Genomic DNA, 22,200 nt, shown 5'->3' with positions numbered 1-22,200 from the left:
TTGACACTCTGAAGAGCAATCTTTTGGTAGGCAACGAATCAGCCAAATAGTGCAAGAAGAGTTGATGATCACTGTTCAAGCAGAAATTCCGGGGATTTCAAATCAACCCAACCAAGATTGGGTTCTGACTGTTTCCAGCCCAGACGATCCTGCACGAGTTTCGAGTATGTCTTGACCTCTTCGATCGGATAACTAAGAAATGGAATTTCCTTGATACAATTTGTTAGCTCGGCAAGCCCTTCATGGATATCTAGTGAGTCGAGGAGCTGGCTTACCTCTTGGCGATGAACGCCACTGCACATGAACATGATGTGTACGGTGCGACATCCATTTGACAAAGAATATTCCCCAGCCCCATGGTAAAGACTGCCCAGCATGATGAATGCCTCTCCAACTCTGAGTTCGGCATTCTCAACTCCCTTCGTCCCGTCTGGACCAAAATCTGGCTTCTCATCGCCCCAAAGGTGGGAGCCAGGAACGATGCGGGTTGCACCATTCGCCTCAGTTGTGTCGCACCCGGGAACAAAAAGACCCAAGAGCATGTCTCGACCTTTGGAATACTCATCTGCCTTGACATGTTTGGCATGGTGATTTTTATCATCACGATGAAGCTTTTGCGCTTTGCATCCAGGCTGTGAAGACATGGTGATAGATATTGAAAGAAGAGGATCGGACCGCTGGACCTTTGGCTCGTCGCCATACCAGATTTCAGTTTCAAGACCGATGAAGTGATCAGCAAGGCTCTGTCGAATATGATCTCGTAAGTAACGAAAGTCAAGATGATGGATGAGATAATAGTCTTCTGTATACCTGAAAAAGGGCATCGGAGAAGAACGTTTCTCGCACTGTCTGGCTTCGACCTACTAGCCTGGTGCACGTAGCAGTTCCTCCATTCAAAGCGCCAACTGTGCTGCCCGATTGAGCGCGGGAGGCATCGAGATACGACTGGACTTCTGCGTTTGCTGCCTTAATCGACGACAAGTTGGCAAAGTCTTTAACGACGACACACCCATCGCGTTCGATGGCACCAATGAAAGATTCCAAGCTGGCATCTCGAGAAAGTCGCTGCACCATTGTGATGTTTGGCAATAGTAATCAGAAGCTAGGTCTGGTGAGTTGATCGGTCCGCTAGAGCTGAGCTGTACGTATGGTTGGAGAAGAAGAAGAATGTTTGGAAAGGTCATTTTTGAATGGCGAAACTGATATTATATGGGTTAAGTTACTACTGCCGTAGCCTTCCACACACGAAAGAGGCAGGTTTGGGAGGCCGAAACGGGTCTGATAAGCAGACGCAAAGAACTCCAAAGATTATGACTTGACCAGGGCCGCCGGAGATAAGTTGAGGACTACCTATCTATCTTGCATATGTAGGTGCGACACACAGTCATCAGACTATGATTCAGCGGAAAACTAAATTGCGTGCGGCCTCCAGATCAGAGCACTTTAACCCGATATCTTGCAGGCAGGCGCCTGACCCCTCATGCCAAGCTGTGGAACGGCTAAAATGCCGCCGTCCATGATTGAAGAGAGCTGACTGGATTAGCTAAGCTTTGCAGATGGACTCAAAACCGGATCCTGGGATCAGGCAATCTCAGCTGATTACAAACTGCAAGAACCGAAGGCGGGAAAAATGGCCGAACCATCTCCATCCTTCAATGGCGATGCGACTGGGGTTGAGCAGATTGCAAATGACCTCTTTAAAATCTCGTTAACGGAGAAAAACAAGGCAAATTTGTTCGCAGATGCTTTGGATCGACTGGCCTGTACTCACGAAGAGGCCGAAATTACCCTGCATAACCTCCAAGCTTGGGCACCCAACGTGGCCAAGTCATTCTCACAGCGAACTTCAAGCACCATCATTCAAACGCCCTTTCGAGTAATTTGCTCGAAGCAGTCAGTTGAGAACCCAATTGGAACCGCGACGGAACCTACTCCTCAGGGCATGCATCCATTCGACGCTAGCTTTGTCATCAGACAATACCTCGCCATCAGCTACAGCTGGCATAATTCGGGATGGCCCGCCACACCCCATTCAGCGCCCGCTCCTGACAGTATTTGGCCAATTGGCAAGCGCTTCGCAGAAGCCATTGTATCTGAGCGTGGGCATGTGCGAGAGGGTATGTGGATGGACCAGATCTGCATCGACCAAGAAAACAACAGTGAGAAGCAGCTTGCCATCGCGTGTATGGATGTCATCTACAGGACATGCAGAAAGCTAGTGGTTCTTCTTGAAGATGTTGAGCTTACAGAGGATGAAGCTGATCTGTGCCAAAAGTATGAGGCCTTCGCCTATAAACATGATCACCGCCCGCAGGACTCTACGGAAGCCACTCTGCTTATCTCGTTGCATGATAAAGTTGCGGCGGCTCGATGGTGGCAGCGATCTTGGTGCTTTCACGAATTCGTTGTCAGTGAGCTATGGAGCGACAAGAGGCACCAAACTGTCCACAATACTGTGTTTGTAATTGGTCTTGGCGAGACAAGAACTCTGAGGGTGGAGTGGTCGACTTTGCATTCCATCTTAGCAACAGTCACCATCCAGTTAGGCCATCGAAACGAACACAGCCAGTACCTCAACCCGATTCTTGCCGGCTTTTCAAATCGAACTTCTCCCCTTATGGAAAGCCGCCACCCTCGAGCCGGTGCCCTGATTTCTAGCTTCATGGCCCGATTCAACGCCGTGTGTCAGACAGCGTGCACAATGCCTGGCGACAGGCTTTCCGTATGCATCAACCTAATTGGAATCGGCCTGGTATATTTTCGGCAGCATGAGCCCACCGAGGACGAGGTGTACCACCTTGCTGTACTGCTGTCACTGGCGGCAGGAGAAAAGGTCGTTTTGTCGTTCGTTAATTCAGAGCCGCTCAAAGTTTCAGGGAAACTGTCATGGATAAATAGGTCCATTGCGGCAGCTGATACGACGCTGGACAAGTTTGCTCTTGGAAATGTCAAAGGCATTCACAAAGTTTCTGCAGACCGGGTGGAACTTGACATGATGTTTTTTACTGGCTCATTTACAGGGTGCAGCGAAGAAGAAATCAACGCGACCTACAGGATCTTCCCGGGCGCTATCAAGAGCACTCTGCCCCCCCTCAGAACAGAGGCCATGCGAATGCCAGCATTCCGTACCGACGAAGAAATGAAAGCGCCACGTCGTCAGTTTCTAGCTTCAATATTAGCGGGCGGGGCTGGCCTTGCATAGCGTATCTGGTTGCAACTCCAAGGCGAAGTGATTCGTTGGAATTACAACACCGGGATTTTTGCGGATTTCGAGATTAACGACGACCTCCGAATGCCGTCTGAGGAGTTCCAACGGGCTCTCCAAGAGAAACCGAGAGATCAAGAGGACGCGTACTCCATCGAAGCAGCTCTCGGCCTCATAACATGGATCACCGACCCGCGGTCAATCTTCTGGATGTCTGCTCCTATAGCCCGAATCAAATCTACAATGGAGGGAGACGTTGCAATTCTCAGTCAATTCTTGTTGACGCAAAATTTCAGTGCAGTCAGCTCTGAAAGTCAGATGCAAGTTGCTGTTCCAACCGATCTGGTAGATGGGGATTGCGGATGGACCAGGGCATGGATTCTGATGCCATCGACCAGCGGGAATGACAATAAGGAATGGAAGGTGGTGGCTAAAGCACTTTTGCTGGGTGAAACTGACCTCGGCAAAGAGGCAAGAAGGAAGACAGCTGGAGGGACCGGCCTAGCCGTCTCAACTCGAACAGGACAAGTTGTGTTGGGATAATAGCAATGCGTTGGATACTTGTATGGCAGCTGTGATACAACAATAATAAACAGAGCGGCCGCCGCGGCCTCTCCATGGATACACACTGTAATCCGCGGTTTCCTCTACAACCAATTAGGTGAGAGTATGCATTGACTTCAGATCCTTGATGGCGAAAGAAAGTGCATGGTCAAAGTAAGGCCGAGTTCACGTCCGCCCGAGTTGCAGATTACTCAACCGCACCTCGTTTCCAGAGTCAGGGAGTTGGAATGTTCTTTTGACGATACAGAATGAGCTGCTCCATATTTAATACCTTACTTTGGAACAACTCTGATTGAAGAATACTTAAGTCGCATGCCCGTAGCTCTGGAAAGTGGACCAAAGGGCTGGAGGCGACGGCGTTGCGTTGGGAACGCTTGACAACGATTTAACAATCATTCATTAGCTCAATCTGTCTTACAGGTGAAACAATGCTCGAGCACAGACCATATACCAACGGACGCGCTAGCAATAAGCATGTTCCTATTGAGTTTTGGTCAGCTTGCCGAAAGACAAGATACATGAACCAAGCCACGAATCCTACGACCGACGGACTTTAATGTGGATACGGGGCGCAGTGGAATGGAAGGGACTAAGAAAAAACGGCGGAGTACATAGAGACACGTCATCCCCATCAGCTGCTGACAGTGTGACAGTCTCCTTTGAAATTTCTCTCTGGCACTGAGCTTGCCGCTGCCTTCGATTTAAGCGACCCGCGCTATCTCATCACATTCTCGAAGGTGTACTTTTGACCTTATGCTGTTTTGTTTGCCACATGTCATTTGCCATAATCTTTGGAGATCAAGGGCTTGGGGCATAATCGTGTACTATGATCCCCGAGAAGCGAGTCCGCGAAAGCACGTCCAAAGTCCGAACTGGATGCAGCACCTGCAAAGCCCGCCGAGTCAAATGCGATGAAGGAAAACCAATTTGCCGACGTTGCGCTATTGGAAATCGGAAATGCGACTATAGAACAACACGCGCGGCACCGCCACGCCGTAACGTCATCACGGTCTATTTGCCCCCTACGAAAAGTCAACCAGTATTCGTCTCAAGTAACAGCGGCCTCGATTTCTTCTCACAGAATCTTGCCTCAACTTTAGATGGACAATTCGACTCCGAGTTCTGGAGCAAGCTTGTCTTGCAACTATCGCATTCTGAACCTTCAATTCGACACGCGGTATCCGCCATCAGTCTCATCTATCGTGACGTCGAATCATCTTTGCAGCATCCGGCAGGCTTCGTCAATGCCAACCCCGAGGCTCGGAAAGAATGGAGTTTCGCAATTAAGTCTCTGTCAGCGCGGATTGAGACTCACCCCAACTCTATCTTGGTTCCTTTGGTTTGCTGTCTTCTATTCACGTGCATTGAGTTTCTCAGGGGCAATGCCGAATCTTCCATGATTCACATTCATAGTGGTTTCAGCATTCTGGAGCCTCTCCGCCCCAACGGTGAAAGATCCCAAGACTCCACCTCAGGGTTCTTGGCTCAGGATCTCAACGACATCGAAGACTATATTGTTCCAATGTTCTCGCGTCTTAGCGTACTGTGTTGTCTTGCTGGGAGGGTAACCCCAGCGATATACGCACATTCGAATGAAGCAGAGTCTCCTCATAAAGATCTTGATAGTGCCAGACGGCGACTGTTCGATATATCAGACACCTGCATCCGTTTCATTCGCGCAACCGGTCCCAAAGCGGATGCATTTCAGATTGGTATCGACGAGCTCATTGAACAGGCGAAACTTCAAACAAGGCTAGACGCGTGGCAACAGCGACTAGAGGACCTGCTGCAGCGCATCCAGACTACCGGTAACCCCGTCAATCAGGACGCAGTCAACATACTCTTAGTAAACTACAAGGCCATTTACATCTGGACGCGAGTCTGCACCACATCTCAAGAAACGGCCACGGATACTTATCAAGCCGACTTCGAAGAACTTATACATTATGCGGAACAAGTCATCAAGCCAAAGGAGAAAGTGGGAACACCGCAACTCCTATCTTTCGACGTGCAACTGTTAGGGCCCCTCTTCTACGCTGCGCTGAAATGCCGTCATGCCGCAGTACGAAGACGAGCTTTGGAATTGTTGAGGCTAGCACCTCGACGAGAAGGCTTATGGAACGCCCATCACGCATACCTCACAGCCAAACGAGTGATCGAGCTGGAAGAAGAACATCTAGACCGACATGGATTGCCAGACGAGACTTCCAGACTCCATGGCTTGCCACTTCCTGATGACGAGTCGCGGATCTACAACGTATGCGAACTGCCTTTTGACTTTCGGAAGTTTGATCAAAGCATCGTGCCTAGCCCGACTTATCCAGGCACGCTTGAAGCAATGTTCCAGACTAAGCCGTGGGGCCTGCTAGGGGAGTTTCAGACAATCACGGAATACATCAAGCTATAAACCAGGGAATACATGTCAGCCATTGTCGGGGTCAAGGCAAAGACGAGTAATTGATCAATCACTTCTAAAGTTCCATTGCTAAGACTCCTCTCTAAATACACTCTAGTCTATCGATCGACAAAGGCTCAAAGAAAATGACAAGGAAATCTAGACCTAGACCCCACTATCACACACTCGATTATAGCTAAACGATATTAAGCGGGATGCTTCTGTATGTCTTCCATAGACGAGCCGCTCGCGGTAAAAGCAGCATCTCTGGACTGCTTGATCGACCAGGTTGCACTATTCCACTTGCCACCAAACGCAATACCCGGGCTCAAAATCGTCATTGCAAGAACTGCCAGGATGATCATCGGCCCCTCCAAGATCATAAATGACACTTCGTCGTTGGCGATGGGTCCGTCAAAGCCTTGCTGGAGTTCCGCAACACGATATACCGAGCGGATGAAAACGAGAACAACAGCTACGCCCAGTGCGTATTGGAACCAGGCAAACTTCTTTGTGCGCCTCAAGTCAATGAAACGTGCATCCTTAACTTCCTCGCCTGTCTTGCGGAGCCGGATCACGAATTCAAGCCACAGCAGCATGAAGGTGAGCAGCGAGACGACTTGAAACACAACTCCCGCGACCATGATGGCCCTGCCTGTCTCACTCCCAGAGTGATCGTCGGCCGTGGCTGCAATTCCACCACCGGCACCTTGTAGAACGAGCGAAATAAAATCGCTAGTCATAAATGTTATTGCGTAGGTGCGCGGGCTGAAGCGGGAAATCTGCTGGCCGTGGACGATGATTATGCGGGAAAGGCAGAGGTAGAGGGCGCCAGCAAGGAAAGCGGGAGCGATTGTCAGAGGGACTAGATAGCTATAGAGACTGTCAGCAACGCTGTTCGTAGGATCAGGGGAAAACAAAGCTTACATAATGAAATTATTGAAATCGAACGGGTTATCGTGAAGCATGATTCTGCCTGCGTAACCGACAACCTCAAGAATAAGGCCGCAGACCATGCCGACCATGAACCCCCAAGTCTTGTATCGAATGCCAAGCCCGATCTGAGCAACAAGGAGCAGACCAAAGATGGCGGCATAGACGGCATTGCCAGCAAGTGTTGGAAGGTATTCAACTTGAGCGCAGCTGAGGGGACATGTCTCCACAGTGCAGTTGGCATTGCTTAGAAGAGGGCAGGTGTTTGACATCTTGGCTGCGAGTTGAACAAACTCCTAGGAAAATAAGAATGGTAAAAGGAAGGACAGTCGTAGGTGTATTGGATTGCACAAGTGGTGGAAGGTCCGAATCGATCATTACAGAGCGTCCTTGCTATATAAATACATTTACATTCTTCTCACTCTCTGTAGCATCACTATTGAATCCGAGAATTCCATTCCCTAACTGTCACTGACCTCGTTCTGGAAAGGGTTAGACACGTACGAGATCCTTCTGCAGCACGTGCCACGAGGCTCAATTTCGACTCCCGCGTTCCATGATTCGCTCCTTCGCAACCGCCCTTTCAGATGCGAGATTGCGAAGCAACGAAGCCACGAGGCTTAGGAGCCCGAGAGTAAGCAGGCAGGCAGGTAAGCGTTGAGCCCTTCCGCCATCTGTCTAGCTAGGACTGGCCAAGCTACTTCGAGCAACAACACATGATTGGCTCACTGCCGAGATCTCGTAACTATCTAACCAGAAACAACCTAGTAGGTACCAACCAAAGATAGTCTCGTAAATGTCTAACTAAAAAGGGAAATGTGACTTTGACAGGCATTCCGGAGAGTTGATGGATGAACTGGGGTTTCACAGATGGTAGGTTCACTTGCCCGCTACCCAGTGCACATGGCGGTGGCGGTGTAACGGATATGGGGTGACTCGGGCGACGGTCGGCAGGGTAATTGACGTGGATGTCTCGGTGTCAGATAGCGGGTTATGTGTAGAGATATGGAAACACTCCGAGAAACATCAATCGCGGTACCAATTGCTAAAAGATCTTGGAAAAGCATACCATAAGCCGAGAACGAGATTGAAGCACAGTTTCATGGGAAACAGAAATGGAACGGCGTCACCCGTACAATCTTTAAGCAAAGGGACCGCGCCTGCTGAATAAGAACCATGAAGCCCTGGCAGATAATGGAGAAATAGTATGGAGAGAAAGACAAATCAGTGATGAGCGAAGGATCGATGACATAGGGCTATGTACTTCGGGTCATGGAACGAACCTATCGTCAGTAGTCCCTTTTCTGTGCGCTGACGCGTCTTTCGCAAGGTAAAAAGAAAAAGACCCCGAACCATCCGGGCGCAGTTTCCGGGCACCAAACACAACGAGCTGACATGCCTGGTACTTCAAGTGGCTTTTTGGCCTCTAATTTGATGTTTTTGTTAGTAAATACACGCTCTGAGATGGACCAAGCATCGGCTTCTCACCTATTATGTAAAGCTTTCATTCCATCGTTCTACTCTGGAAGGAAACAATAACATAGTTTGGGATGCATTGCTCAATGTTGAAAACTCTGCAATTACTTCGTAGGCTACACAATTCATTGACCGGAATCAGCCAGCGTACCAGCCCAAATCCATGCCATTCACCATTGAATTGAAGAGGGCTTCCACCTCCCGATCCGAATATGACGTCATGGCTGGCATCTCGGATGGAATTCCGTCATCCGTGTCCAAATCTCCCAGGACGACGGCAAAAACACCTGAGAGGAGCAATTTCTGATCCAAGGCAAGATGTGCCAGGAGGTTTGTACTTGCGACGTCAAATATCTGCATCGCCAATGACACCAACCGGAAGAGAAGCGAGGATGGCGCTTGTCGCCGAGGAAAGGTTACCACGTCCACGGTGGAATAGCATAAGGCCAAGATCTTCAAGTTTTCATCGATGATTCCATTCTTGTAGCATAAGACAAGGAACATAGTTGCGAAGCTGTAGGAGATCCACGTTGAGTCCACCGAGTATTTGATGCGGTTGATTGCCTCAATGTCGGCAGTGTATCTGCCCCTAGGCAATGAATCGATACTTTGATAATGTCCCCAAGACCGGTGTCTAGATTGCTCTGCGAGTGCGAAAATAGTCAAGGCCGCCGTGTGCAGACTGACCTCCAGCGCCTGGAGCACGTAGATGGATATCTGGCCCTGGCCTCCCGACGGCCGAAGGAGTGGCGATAGACATGCGCTGTTGATAGAAAGACGATAGGATCGCAGAGTCGTAAACGGCATCTGGTAGTGCTGGATTTGGTCGCCGATGATGGGATTCCAGTCCGTCTCCCACGTGTCTAACTCCAGATTGACCTGTCGCAAGCAGTCGGCATCCAACGAGCGCGCATTGGGGCTTCCGCTTCTTCGTGCGGCTCGTTTAAGAATAGACACAAGTTCGCACGTTGCTGAGCTCCTTGTGTCATCGGGATGAATAGCGTTGTCGTTTGACCTGAAGCGGCCAGCAACGGCCACCACCGGATCCGGGTTTAACGTCGCTGGGAGACCGCTTGAAAGCGTCAAGGCGGCATCGCAGGTAAGCAGATTTATCCACACACGTAGCCGACCGACATCTTCCAGTGTCGGGAGTTCGTTGTTGTCTGACTTGAAAGGGAGCACTGCATCTTGGTGTAATCCGAGGAAAAGGGCATACCGAATGGCCAGACCCAGCATGCTCCATGCGGAGATGGCGTTGTACCTGATAGATCTACTAGAATTGCCAATATTGTCGACGGGCATCCATTGTATATACAGCAGTATTGCGCGAATGTGATCCAGATTTACATCGGCCAAGTTTGGTTTCAAGAGAAGACGGCTTAGGGAGTGGTCCAACAGTGAGATGAGAGCCATGTAACGACGTTGCGTCTCGGTTGTAGACGTACTGGTGAAGCGGTATCCGATACAACAGACGGATATGAATAGCGCCGGGCAGGACTGCCTGATGATGGCCGCAGAGGTCTGGGTTTGTGCGCATAGCACCGGTGCCCATTTGTGACAGTGATCGAAGAAGGTATCGAAGGTTTCTTGGGCTTGCTCCATCGTCATGACGCCACAGATTATCGGATCCAAGGCCTCGTTCTCCACGCTCATGTCGTGGATGTCGTGGCGCAAGTGGCGGAGCATAGACATGGGAGTGCTGAAGTCCACGGGGCCGTGAGCATTGCTTCGGCGCCCCGGACTAGGATTTTGGAACAACGCGGGCCCGCTGGCGAATATCTCATCATTGCGGATCTTTGCTCGCTTGGAAAGGGGGGATGTCGCTGTCACGCTGGCTCTATCGTGCCATCTCTTCGTGCCCTGCGGCGATGGGCCCGGCGGGTTTGCGACGTGCAGACCATCGAGACCCGAATCTGGAGTTCTGTTCACTCGGGAGACGACAGCGACGGCAGCACTGAGGTTGCTCACGGTCGCTTCCAGCTGGCTGATGCGGCTGGCCTGCTCATTGACCTGCTTTTGGAGCCGGTCAACTTTGCGAGCGCTTCGGCTAGCGGCATCCACGTCATTGAACCCTTGCTCATTGGTAGCTGTGGTGAAGGAGCATTGAACACCCGAGTGGGCGCATCGCCGACAGGGTTGCCGGGCTTGGTCCTCCGGTGCCGATGCCGAGGCGCCGGCGCTGCTGCCATCGCCAGGCCCCGAGCACTTCTGCTTGCGACCGCGGCATTGGGCACAAGCTGCGCCAGATAGGATGGTCAGCGGATCATACAGCAGAAGATAGACGAGTAGGAAACACGATAAAGATAGCAGCATGCTGTACGTACCTTTCGAGGTCCGATAAATCTTTGCCGAGGGTGGTCCGCCGGCGCCCCAGTCGGTGTCGGCCGCAATCGCCTCATCGACCGCGAGCTCGTCGTTAAATTCGGCACGCAACCGACTGTGATCCATGATTTCCTGGCCGCTTCCATTACCCAGGACCCGGCTGCCGGGGGTGTCTTATTTCTCGAGAAGGATGCCATGAACAGCGCTAATGGTATCAAGGTTCTTATCGCTGGTGATCGGGCCAGTGCCGACAAAGCCGACGTTGATAACGGCGATAGCGACACAATGTTCGTACGGCAGCCCGAAGTACTTGAACCACGGGGCCGGTTCACGACAACCCAGACTAACACGGGCGTTCCAAGCCCTCATCGAGGGACAATAGCCATCTTTCATCATGCCACCAGCTTCCATCTCGTCCGGCGAGGCGCCCAAAGACGCGTCTAAAAGCCCAATGGACGACAGCAAGAATGTCGAAATGCAGGTGGGCAGCACCATTGAGGTTCACGCCCCCTTTATGACCGACGCTGTGCACGCCGCCGAGTATGTCGAGTATCTGCGCCTCAAAGACCACTTTACGGCCGATCCCAAGGCGCATCGGAGCATGATCCTGCGCCTCGATGCCCGCATCCTGCCCTTCCTGTTCATGTACTACCTGCTGAACTCGATTGATCGGTCCAACGCTGGCAATGTCAAGATCTACACCTTCATGGAAGACACCAACATGACCAATACCCAATTCAACCTGGCCTTGACGTGGTTCATCATCATGTATGCCATGTTTGAAGCTCCATCCAAGTGAGTCATCTTCCTACCCTACTAATGGTGTCTCGTTTTGTGATTTCCCTCCGGCGTTGCTGACCTTTGCAATGGACGATAGCATGATGCTGCGTCGCATTGGTCCCCGAATCTGGCTGTCATCGCTCGTCATCTGCTGGGGGTGTGTTACTCTGGGCGGTGCCTGGGTCAAGAGCTACCACAACTTTGTCATCTGCCGTGTGTTGCTTGGACTGTTCGAGGCCGGAATGTATCAAGGTTGCTTCTACACGATCAGCTGCTGGTATCTGCCCAACGAGCTGCAGTCTCGTTGCGCGTGGTGGTACTCGGCAACTTTGCTATCCGGTGCTTTCGGTGGCCTACTAGCATACGCTGTTGGCCCACTTCAGGATCATCACGGCCTGCGACAGTGGCAGTGGCTTTTCATCATTGAGGGTATGCATTATCATTGCCAGCCGGCCATTTGGATGGGAATTCATTGCTGACCGAATCTGTCTCTAGGTTGCATCACCGTCATTATCGGTAGCCTCGGTCTCCTATTATGTGTAGACTTCCCAGAGAAATGGAGCTCCCGATGGTTTAGCGCAGATGAGATGAAGTACCTCAAGTTGCGCGTCAAGTATCGCGATGGTCCCGTGCCTCCCGACTTGACATTCCGCTGGAGTGTCTTCTTTGAGGCCGTCAAGGATTGGAAGACCTACCTTGTCGCTTCTCTTCTGGCCTTTGGTGGCTCCGTGCCCACATACTCGGTCAACTACACTCTGGCAACGGTATGTACCCGCGAAAGCCCATTGATGGAAGTTCTCCGCTAAATTCTCTTGTGAAAGATGGTGAAGAGTCTCGGATACTCCGCCATCCAGGCCCAAGCTATGACCTCCCCGCCCTACGTCTTCGCCTTCTTCTGTGTCGTCGCCATTGCTTTCTACTCCGATCGGTATCAATGCAGGGCCCGGTCGTTGATCATCAGCTACACGGTGGGCACGATCGGCATCGTCATCCTGTGGCCCTCTTTGCATTATTCAAACCTTTCCGGGCTAAGCTACTTTGCTCTGTTTCTTGTCATCGCTGGCTACAACATGCAGGGCCCGGCAGTCGGCTCCTGGCTCGGCACAAATGTGCGCAACCCGGCCAAGCGTGCCGCGGCCATGGGCTGGATGTCAACCTGGGGCCAGCTTGCTGGCGGTTGTATTGGTGTCAACATCTTTGTCAGCCATGAGGCCCCCACATACCGCTCCGGCTTCATCACCATCATTGTACTCGTCGCTATAGGTGGTTATGGTGCCTGCATCACCAACTGGTACCTACTTCGCCGCGCCAACCTTCAAAAAGACCGCATACCCCCAGAGGAACTAGAGGGGAAATACACAGAGAAGCAACTGGCCGAAATGGGCGAGTACTCTCCGTACTTCAGATACGTTTTGTAAGGTGGATTGACTGGCTGATCCCTGAACCCAAATCAGAGAAGAAGGTGGACCTAGACGAGAATACATGGCAGCTATCGAAACACTACACCTTTATTTTCAATTCACGAGCAATGGAGTACATGCTCACTCTTAGCATTCATTTCTGCTATCGTAAACCCCTTATTCAAAGTGAAGCTACGACAAAGTCCATCTCTTTTTAACAACGTCTCCAATGTACAATAGCACAGAGAGCTCGGACCGAGGGCAAATATGATGCCTTATGTAATTGCGACTTAATCGTCAACAAAAAAGCTTCAAGTCACTGAGTTGCTTTGCAAAATTCTATCACATGTCCTGTGAAAATTTAGGTTCCCTGACTTCGGCCGAGACTCAAGAGACTTTGGAACTGTTACGTTGTGTTCCTAAGCTTTTGTGCTGTAACATTCCATCTCTACATCTGAAAACTACGCTGTTTCAGAGTATTCTGCCTCCAGCTCGATCATTTCTTTGAATTGCGACATTAATTGTCCCCCCTCCGCTTCTCCCAATCTAAGCAGTGGGCGTCTGGGATCCATTCCATATCCGTGGAGTTTGTGCAAGACATACTCTGCGTGAGCATAGTGTTAGTCAAAGCTACAACATCCCCATCTTTCTGATACATGCAAACCATTACTTACTCATACCCCTTACACCTGCAGGCACAGCCGCCACGTCGGCATTGGATAGAATGGACTGGATTCTCTCTGCTTCCCGCTTCTCATCGTCTGTAAGATCGGGCTTATTGAGAAGTGCCCACAGACGCATGGAGGCAGCAGGAGCGAAGTTGGGGATGCCGCTGACGGTTCCATGGCCGCCGCACTTCATCCATGGCGTCAAATCGGAGATGAGCCCGTCCAAAAGCAGGAAGGGATACGGCCGGCATAAATTGACTGACGGCTCGCTATTGATGAAGGATGATAGGCGAATCAGCTTTGCGACGCTGCCACCACAACTATCCCAAAAGGTCAGTCTACCAGAGGTCACGAGGTCACATCATATTTTTCACTTACGTGAGTTTGACGCCGCATAGGTTAGGCGCTTGACGTATCACCGCCTCGATGATCGCCGATGACATGTCCAAACCTGCCGAGTTTGCCGGAAAGTTGTACAGGAACAGGGGAATCTAGGGATTTGAGCTATATCCATTGATTATGATGGGAGCGGAGTCACTGACCGGTGACCCTTTGCATATATCAACGTAATACTGAATGATTTGTTCTTGGTCGGTGCTCAGGCTAGCAGCGTAGTAAGCTGGGAGAATGACCAGCCCTGCATCTCTGTGGGTTGCAAATCAGCCATGGATTAAGGTGCAAAGTAACTTGTTGCTGAAGACTTACGCCCCAGCATTGGCGGCTGCATGTGCAAGTCTGATAGTCTCTCTGGTGCTAGAACCACCCACACCTGCCACAATGGGCATGTCCGTCATGCCAGCATCGTCAAGTGTGCGTCTAATGAAGGTAATGAGAGCAACGCGTTCCTCTGGTGACTATGACTCTTGATGGTTAAGGCAAAGTCCCGCACATGAAAAATGGTTCAAATTGAATTTGCATACCAAATGTACTGCTTCACCCAACGATCCCGCGCACACGGGGTCTAGACAAGTCAGTGGCGGTGTTTCACGGGATAGTCAATGTTCTGCAGGAAACCTGGGTCACTCACTGATTCCCCTTTTAGCGAGGTCTTGCACAATGACTTATTAATATGAATCACGTTAGGTTAGGAGAGGGAGCAATAGCTAACTGAGTAAATGCTTCTTGTACGACTCGTAGTCGATTTCTTGGTCGTCAGTAAAAAAAGTTGGTAAGGGGCCGTAAGCCCCTGGCTTCAACATCAGGCCCATCGCGATGGTTTGTATGTAGGACGAGGAAGCAATGCTTGTAATCTTGTACCTCGACAAGTAGATACTGAATATGATAGATCAACTTGGTCATCAAACCGAGCTCAGCTGGGCTATCTGTAAGATAATGAGGTACAGCTCCGTGGAGGAGGTGGGTCGGTCGGTATCAACCCGAGCGGCCCGCTGGCCGATGGAACCGAGAGGTCTTATCATTCACCTCACATCTTTCACTTCGGCATATGTGGGGCTGGGTCGGAGAATACCTAAATAACCTCCACTTTGAAGATAACAACTACCAATGAACTACTCTGTACTGGAACTAGCAGGGATGTCCAGCCTAGGTAGGTATCCGTAGTCGTGATTGGGATTTCATCCTGATCCTCAATCCACTCCCGCCCATTTCGCTCAAAGGCCAATGCGTACGTATGATTATTTGATTGCGATCCCATTGGATATCAGGACGCGTGCGGATGCAAACCTTTCATTAATGATCTTTTTGTGTTCATCTGATGCAATTGAGCTTCCTGCAGCCATTTTCAGCCGTATCTATGCACACTTTGGGAACCCCACATCCACCGGGTGTGAGAACACAGGGACTTCTCTGTCGTGGGTAGCACACTTAAGCGGTCACAACTTAGAAGCCTTTTGAATTGTCTGGCTGTTCCGCCTGAATGCGCTGATCCTAGCGAACGTTAGCTCCTAAGGTGCCACGGGGACGAATATTGAACGAACCTCTCATCATCTGCCAACTCGAATAAGATATCCTGTGCTCCTTTCCAAAGGACCAGCTCGCCTAACGCTCTGAGGTTTTCGGCACCCTCAATGATAGTCAGGAAATGATTTGCAGAAAGGGAGCCCATCTTGCTCGCAAACGAGACGCCGCCGTAGCAGAAGAGCAATTCCGTTTCAGAGTAGCCTCCGGGGTGGAAGAGAATTTGTCCTGCTCCAGGGTGGCTGGTGTGGTTTTCGAATCCCAGGCCGAAGTCCTGTTCACCCAGCGGCACCCAAACCGCTTCGCCGCTCCAACGTACGTGAATAAGTTGTTGCCGGTATGGTAGCAGATTGCGAAATACCGCCGCTGTCTTGGGAGCCGCCGCCTCAAAGGCCGCCAAGAACTGGTACGGTCCAGCCGTGATGAGAATCTTATCTTGAGACGTCATCGTAGGAGGGTGGTTTGTCAAGCTGCTGCGCTGTTCACGGAAATGAGGTAAGGCAGGTTCGGGAGGCCTGAAGATCAGTCGCCGCAGCATACGGATTTTGTGTGTTTCTGTCTGAGGAAGGGCAAAAGCCTATCGGCTCAGTCGGCCAGCGGAGGATCGGTCCGGTCGGCAATGAAGCCGCTGGGTGGGGTCTCGACTGTGGTGATATATTCATCGGAGGTCTGTTGCTGATACTCGGTCCATCTGATAATTCCACGTTGCGAGATATGCATTATCGAGCTAATCAAGTTCCACCATGTCCGCTGTTACGATGATCCAAAGTCTTCCGCGGAGGTACGAAAACATGTTTCCGCCTAATGAGCAGCAACGGTTCGGGGATCGCGGCGGGAACCATCAGCAGATTCACGAGGGGCACATCATCATCACTCCGGTCCTGCAAGACGAGCAGTCATCCTTCGGCGCTCAAATCGACGGAATTGACTGGTCATTCCCGCTTCCCGCCAATGATATTGAAAAAGTAAGCACACACGATTGAGGTTTGGCGAGTAACGCAACTAGACTTTTCTAATAAGCTGAATATGAATAGCTCAAGAAAATTCAAGACAAATACGGCGTCTTGATTTTCCGCAAAACTGGCCTGGACAACAAAGGACACATAGAATTCGCTCAGAAACTAGGCCAGGAGCTTGAGATCAACCCTTTCTTCTATGGCATTGAGAACGACCGCATAGGTGATCCACTACTGTGGGACGTTAGCAAGTATGCAAGGCTTCGTACCTGATTGGGGAATTTACACGATACTGATTGGCTTATTTGCAGTATCAATCTCGACGGCACCACTGTACAGCCCAACCAGAGACGATGGGATCACAGCTTAGGCAATGCTTTGTGGCATACGGTTAGTTCCAACATCATAACATGAGATCGTATCATGGTAAGTAGTACTCACACAACGGACAGGACTCTTCTTTCCACCAACAGAGATCAAAGTACTCGCTGTTACTATCCCATGGCAGTCCCGTCAAAGGCGGCTCGTGGACTCATTTCGCTGATACGGCACGAGCTTATGCTGATCTGCCCCAATCCAAGAAGGATGAGTTGGAGGATCTAATTGTCGAGCATGACCTGTGGCACTCTCGCCGGTTGGCCTCCCCACAGGCCTTTGCACAACCTCTGGACAACGAGCGAGCGGCCGAGAAGTCGGCATACCACCGTCTTGTCCAAATTGGGCCGGACGGGAAAAAGACACTCTATCTGGCCGCGCACGCCAAGCTGGTACTGGGTCGCAGCTTTGAGCAGAGCCAGAAGCTGATTTGGGAGCTCATTGATCACTGTACACAGCCAAAGGTAACCCTGAAGAGAAGGCCCATAAAACTGTCCTGAGGGCCTATTGGTAAGGCCGCTGACCTGTACTAGTATGTCTTTAGCATGGAGTGGCTAGATAGTGGTGATATGGTGTGGTGGGATAATAGGTGAGCATTTTATTCATTTCTTTTCCCTCACTAACATGAGTTCCTGCTTTCAACTCTACAAACAATCTATCCCATGCATTTTACTGAGATGTGACAACCGGTAGGAAATCCATGCATCGCGCGAACCCCTACAACATCGACATGACTGCTCGTGATGTGCGCCGAGCTACCGTGATCGATGACGGGCCTCTGGCATTTGGAGTAGATGAGAAGCAGGTATTGAATCACGGGAAAATCAATTAGTATGTCAGCGATGAGCAGTGCTTTCATATCGGTCAGATTATCATGGGCGGAAAGGTCGAAGGAAGTCTGCTAGGGCTACAAATGGCCGCAGCTTTAGTGTAAGCGCTGTATGGAAACCTACTTCCCATAAAAGACGTGGAGGACTCATCGGGAGCAATGCGCAAGTCTTTAAACACCTAGTGTAGAGCCGAACTCGATTCTCGTAAGCTAGAGTTCATCCGTGCGTGCGGTGGTGAAAAAAATCGATCAACGGGGACCCGACTGGCAGGATTTGGAGTATTGTGCGGGCATATAAAAAGACATCGTGTCTGTGGGGTAGTAAGAACTTTGTCATGCGGCTGGTCCCGTGCGGTTCGTTCTTTGGCGATATTTGCATGAAGCAAGGCTTACCTCAGATAAACCTAATTAAAACAACGAAGGTGGGGAAAAGTGATAATGTCGCCGCTGGTCGCGCCATTTCTCTCATTCTTCATCTATTTCCCAACAACAGCAAGCCATTATCACCACCTGAACAATATCTTCCCTATCTCTTCCCTACGATACCCCAAGCATATTGCCACATACACGTGAACCCAAGCCGCAATCAACCACCAAAGACCATGCAGAAAATAGAAAAGACTCGTGTCGTCATTGCAGGTGGAGGTCCGGTTGGCTTGTTCACGGCCTATCTCCTTGCCCGCCAGAAGATCGAGTCCATCGTCTTGGAGAGGCGCCTAGGCGTTTCTGACCACCCCAAAGCACATACGATCAATCCCATGACGCTAGAAATATTCCGCCAGGCAGGCTTAGATGTTGCTTATATCCGAAAACATGCAGCGACAGCCGAAGATGCCGGACTGGTGCGTCTTGTTTATGGCCTGGCCGATGCCGAGATTGGCTGCTTCCCCTACGAACGCCAAGATGACAAGGTGCGCACTCTGACACCCGAGCCTTTGGTGAATTGGCCACAGCCAGAGCTAGAACGCCTCCTCGAGAAGGCGGTAGCGGAGACCGGCCTCGTTCAATTCAGGAGGGGCTGGCAGGTGGATGCAGTCGACATTACGGATGTGGAGGGGACTGGCTGCGTCGTTTCGTGCAGTCCCAAGGGACAGGATCGCGACATCAAAACACTCAGCATCGAAGCCGATTTCGTCATTGGTGCCGATGGCGCCAATTCGACCGTGCGGGATAAGACGGCCGGCATTGAGTTTGAATCCTTGGGAACTGGCTATGCTTACCAGTCAATTGTCTGTAAAGGCAGCCTGCGCTCTGCGCTTCCGTCGGGTCGCGAGGCCATGCTCTACTTTTGCTTCCACCCCGAGCATCCCAGCGAGTTCATCGCACACAATGTCGATTCCTCCTTCGTCCATGTCGTTCCTGTCATGGACCCCGCGTCAACTGGTGGACAACCCAAGGCACCACCAATTGAGGCCTGCCTTCCAGGTCTGCAATACTCGGAGGTCCTTCGTACTATTTGGGAGACTGCTCCTCGGGTGGCATCCTCGTACAGTGATGCAACGCTCCGTGTGTTTCTTTTGGGAGATGCTGCCCACAGCTTGCCGCCTCAGGGTGGTCTCGGTCTCAACACAGGCATCGCCGATGCACACAACCTGGTGTGGAAACTTGCTGCCATAATCCAGGGGAAAGGCACCCCGAGCCTTCTCACCAGCTTCACCCGTGAGCGTCGACCTGTTGCACTGGCAAATATCGAGTACTCCAAGGCTAGTGAGGCCGCCTTCTACTCCGTCAGTACCATACTGGTGGGCCTTGCCCTCCAGTACAAAGAAGCGAGGGCGCAGGCGCCAGATCTCACCATGGATGGATTCCTCCAACGGCCCGCCGTTTCCGCTACGGCAGTTGAGGCAGTCACAGAGGCGAGCAGACATTTCGACTCTCTAGCTCTCCAGCTCGGATTCATCTACGACGATCCGTCTCGGACGCTGTCTCTTCTTGAAAAGCCAACGGTATACGTGCCACGAGCATGTCCTGGAGCAAGGCTGCCGCACGGGACCATCAACGATGGGTTATCCCTTTTCGACCTTGTGCCCTACGATCGATTCACCGTGCTGCACTTCGCGAATCCGGCGTTCGCATCCTGCCACTGGGCAATTGATGTTGCAAGCCTTGGTCTGCCCGAAAGTTGGTTTGAAGTGGTCCCCGGAATCAAAGAGGGGAAGGGAATCATTATCAGGCCGGACAACCATATTCTACTGCATGTGGACAACCTGGTTCAGGCGGACGATGCGGTCAAGAAGTATTTAGATAAAGGGAAGTGCGCGTGAGTTACAGTATACTGTCAAGAAAAATAAGATTGATAACATTTCCCGACCTCATTCCATAACCAAACATGTGACCCAAAATACAGCCTATCGTAGTGGAACATATCACCGAATCAACAAAGCTCACGCCCAAAGCCTTGGCCCAAAGTAAGTGCTTAAACCTACACCCTTCTGAGATGAGGAAACCGATGCCATAGTATGTAGACCGATCTCTGTGTCATGCTTGCTTTTTCGATGGAAACGAAGAGGAATGAGTTAGTATGGATAAGCATTCAGAAGCCCAGTAGATCCTTTTGGGGCAAGGGTGATACTTACAAGGCATCTTTGACAGCTGCTTTCAAGTCGTAATCACCCATCATCATCCCCTGATTTTGGAGTATGCGATCATACCTCTCGACGACTCCAGCCTTATCGCGCGCGTACTGCCACATCGGGACGTACATCTTGACTTGCGGGACATTCTTGCCCGGCATCATCTCAAATGCGAAGCAGAGCCCGCAATACTTGCTGTCTGGGTCATTTAGTGGCTTTTCCAGGTCGTCCATGCTGGCTTGGGGAATGTCCTCCATGTCCATCAGCAGTGGCCAGACTTGTGGTAGGAAATCCGTGGAATGAGCCAGGCGGCCACCCAAGGTGAAGATATGGCGGGCTGAGGCGAGTGAGTTGGCGTGTGTGTGCGCGTATATCTTGAAACGAGGTTCCATCTCATAAGGGAGGCAGTCAATAGCGAGGAAGTATATGTTGATGTTTTCCGCGCCGTAGGAATCGAGGAAAGTTCTCAGCAATGCCCAGGCGGCCAACAAACCCTCGTTACCCTCTGCAAGTCGTGCAACGATAGACTCGGTGATGCTCACCAGGCTTCGGCCGGTTGCAAGCGCTTTGAGTTGCGGAAATAGGTACGCTTTCATGCCGATGGCCGCTTTTCCATCGTTCTCTTCGGATTCGAAGTCAAACCCGGCATAGCAGATCTGTCGCGGTAGAGCACCTGCGGGGCTACCATTGGCCGTTTTATCGACCAAGCCAGCCTCCTCCTCGGCAGTGAGAAAGACAGAATCAACAAACGCATCCAACCAGGTGCGGTCTGCGCCGCAAGAAGACGCCAAATTCTCCAACTTCTCTCGCAGTCCTTTCTGCCCCAGGGGATCCCCACCTAAAGTGCTAGGGTCCACCAACGGTTGCACTGTAAACCGCACCTTGGGCGGTCGGTGAGACGCAAAGGCGAGGCTTGCTTCGTAGGGCGAGTGATTGTGCGTCAGAATATAGTGCAGCCTATCAGCCGTGGTGGGTGGCTGCTTGAGGCGGGGGAGCACAGCCTCACGTACGAAAGCGAGATGAGCGTCCTGGATGTAGGCCGGGTAGGCGCCCGTCCAGCGTAAGAGGGAAGACAGAGTGCTGTGGAGGGTGGGGAGCCATGAGGAAATTAGCGGTTCTCCTTCAGCAGAGGCGGAAAATTCAACTTCGTTGTAGATATTTCTCTTTGAGGCGCCGCTAGCGCGATGGAGGGTGGTTAAGTCGTGATTTTTCATGGCGAGGTTGCGTGTGTCAATTGTCGTATCCTGGCTGTCTGCTTGGCTGGTATTCGCGCTGATGTTGCCTGTTTCCATTTTGATATCCAGCTCTTTGCTTTCGGAACCTAACGTGATCATAGGTCTCTTTGTGGTGTTCGCCTGAGTCAATCTTTCTAGGAGTGCATGTCCTGCATGCCGAATGTCGCAAGAGGTTACCCTTTTCGGACTCGCATTAATACATCAGACCGTCACTGACGAAGTAACAGGCCCAAGGAAGGCCAATATTCATATACAAAATATAGTAAGAAATCAGGATGAAGAGAAAAAAAACAACAATAATCAAAGAAATGATCGAAATGGCTAAGTGATTTCTGGAATGCGAGTACGCACGCGATCCGGGCAGCCGGACTGATCAGGTACGTATGTAAATGGGGACCAGCCTGTTCTTGACATGTGAAACGGGACTAATGACAAAATGGGCATTTGAGTCGCGCTGAGAGCATGGCCTGGCAGGGCTGGACTCGAAGTCTAAATACACGTTTCATGCAGATTGAAGAGTTCTGTTGAGCGAACTGGTGGGAAAATCAAGGTTTGGGAACTGATTGTACAGG

The 22,200-nt window shown here is 51.0% G+C and overlaps 9 protein-coding genes across 9 annotated transcripts; 3 read left to right on the top strand and 6 right to left on the bottom strand.

The window, feature by feature from the left end:
* Window positions 1-68: 68 nt before the first annotated feature.
* swnH1-1 (Dioxygenase swnH1) lies at window positions 69-644 on the bottom strand (the record flags this gene model as incomplete). The annotated part of the gene is made up of 2 exons (XM_036633881.1): window positions 69-209; window positions 276-644. 2 exons carry the CDS (start codon window positions 642-644, stop codon window positions 69-71), a joined length of 510 nt encoding a protein of 169 aa, XP_036500324.1.
* Window positions 645-6,370: 5,726 nt separating this feature from the next.
* Window positions 6,371-7,369, bottom strand: RSB1-2 (Sphingoid long-chain base transporter RSB1; the record flags this gene model as incomplete). Its single annotated transcript, XM_036633880.1, has 2 exons — window positions 6,371-7,037; window positions 7,092-7,369. The coding sequence occupies 2 exons, from the start codon at window positions 7,367-7,369 to the stop codon at window positions 6,371-6,373; spliced, it is 945 nt and encodes a 314-aa protein (XP_036500321.1).
* A 1,342-nt stretch (window positions 7,370-8,711) lies between these two features.
* On the bottom strand, window positions 8,712-11,021 carry prtT-2 (Transcriptional activator of proteases prtT; the record flags this gene model as incomplete). Its single annotated transcript, XM_036633879.1, has 1 exon — window positions 8,712-11,021. One exon carries the CDS (start codon window positions 11,019-11,021, stop codon window positions 8,712-8,714), a length of 2,310 nt encoding a protein of 769 aa, XP_036500322.1.
* A 69-nt stretch (window positions 11,022-11,090) lies between these two features.
* On the top strand, window positions 11,091-13,093 carry prlL-12 (MFS transporter prlL; the record flags this gene model as incomplete). Its single annotated transcript, XM_036633878.1, has 5 exons — window positions 11,091-11,201; window positions 11,278-11,690; window positions 11,773-12,104; window positions 12,171-12,439; window positions 12,497-13,093. 5 exons carry the CDS (start codon window positions 11,091-11,093, stop codon window positions 13,091-13,093), a joined length of 1,722 nt encoding a protein of 573 aa, XP_036499369.1.
* Window positions 13,094-13,741: 648 nt separating this feature from the next.
* Window positions 13,742-14,951, bottom strand: gaaC-3 (L-threo-3-deoxy-hexylosonate aldolase; the record flags this gene model as incomplete). Its single annotated transcript, XM_036633877.1, has 7 exons — window positions 13,742-14,063; window positions 14,122-14,234; window positions 14,286-14,388; window positions 14,449-14,597; window positions 14,664-14,704; window positions 14,771-14,791; window positions 14,852-14,951. 7 exons carry the CDS (start codon window positions 14,949-14,951, stop codon window positions 13,742-13,744), a joined length of 849 nt encoding a protein of 282 aa, XP_036499368.1.
* Window positions 14,952-15,575: 624 nt separating this feature from the next.
* Window positions 15,576-16,108, bottom strand: CGCS363_v002027 (uncharacterized protein; the record flags this gene model as incomplete). The annotated part of the gene is made up of 2 exons (XM_036633876.1): window positions 15,576-15,630; window positions 15,681-16,108. 2 exons carry the CDS (start codon window positions 16,106-16,108, stop codon window positions 15,576-15,578), a joined length of 483 nt encoding a protein of 160 aa, XP_036499361.1.
* Window positions 16,109-16,403: 295 nt separating this feature from the next.
* tfdA-2 (Alpha-ketoglutarate-dependent 2,4-dichlorophenoxyacetate dioxygenase) lies at window positions 16,404-17,995 on the top strand (the record flags this gene model as incomplete). Its single annotated transcript, XM_036633875.1, has 8 exons — window positions 16,404-16,625; window positions 16,695-16,867; window positions 16,928-17,006; window positions 17,069-17,455; window positions 17,525-17,580; window positions 17,685-17,796; window positions 17,860-17,921; window positions 17,989-17,995. The coding sequence occupies 8 exons, from the start codon at window positions 16,404-16,406 to the stop codon at window positions 17,993-17,995; spliced, it is 1,098 nt and encodes a 365-aa protein (XP_036499360.1).
* A 427-nt stretch (window positions 17,996-18,422) lies between these two features.
* On the top strand, window positions 18,423-20,084 carry apdD-0 (FAD-dependent monooxygenase apdD; the record flags this gene model as incomplete). Its single annotated transcript, XM_036633874.1, has 1 exon — window positions 18,423-20,084. One exon carries the CDS (start codon window positions 18,423-18,425, stop codon window positions 20,082-20,084), a length of 1,662 nt encoding a protein of 553 aa, XP_036499363.1.
* A 308-nt stretch (window positions 20,085-20,392) lies between these two features.
* tdiB-1 (Indole prenyltransferase tdiB) lies at window positions 20,393-21,685 on the bottom strand (the record flags this gene model as incomplete). Its single annotated transcript, XM_036633873.1, has 1 exon — window positions 20,393-21,685. One exon carries the CDS (start codon window positions 21,683-21,685, stop codon window positions 20,393-20,395), a length of 1,293 nt encoding a protein of 430 aa, XP_036499362.1.
* Window positions 21,686-22,200: the final 515 nt, after the last annotated feature.

Source organism: Colletotrichum siamense (assembly GCF_013390195.1).
Source record: "Colletotrichum siamense strain Cg363 chromosome Unknown KSG_Cg363_contig02, whole genome shotgun sequence".
NCBI classification, from domain to species: Eukaryota; Fungi; Ascomycota; class Sordariomycetes; order Glomerellales; family Glomerellaceae; genus Colletotrichum; species Colletotrichum siamense.
The sequence above is the reverse complement of the archived record's forward strand: the minus strand, read 5'-3'. Positions and strand labels throughout refer to the sequence as shown.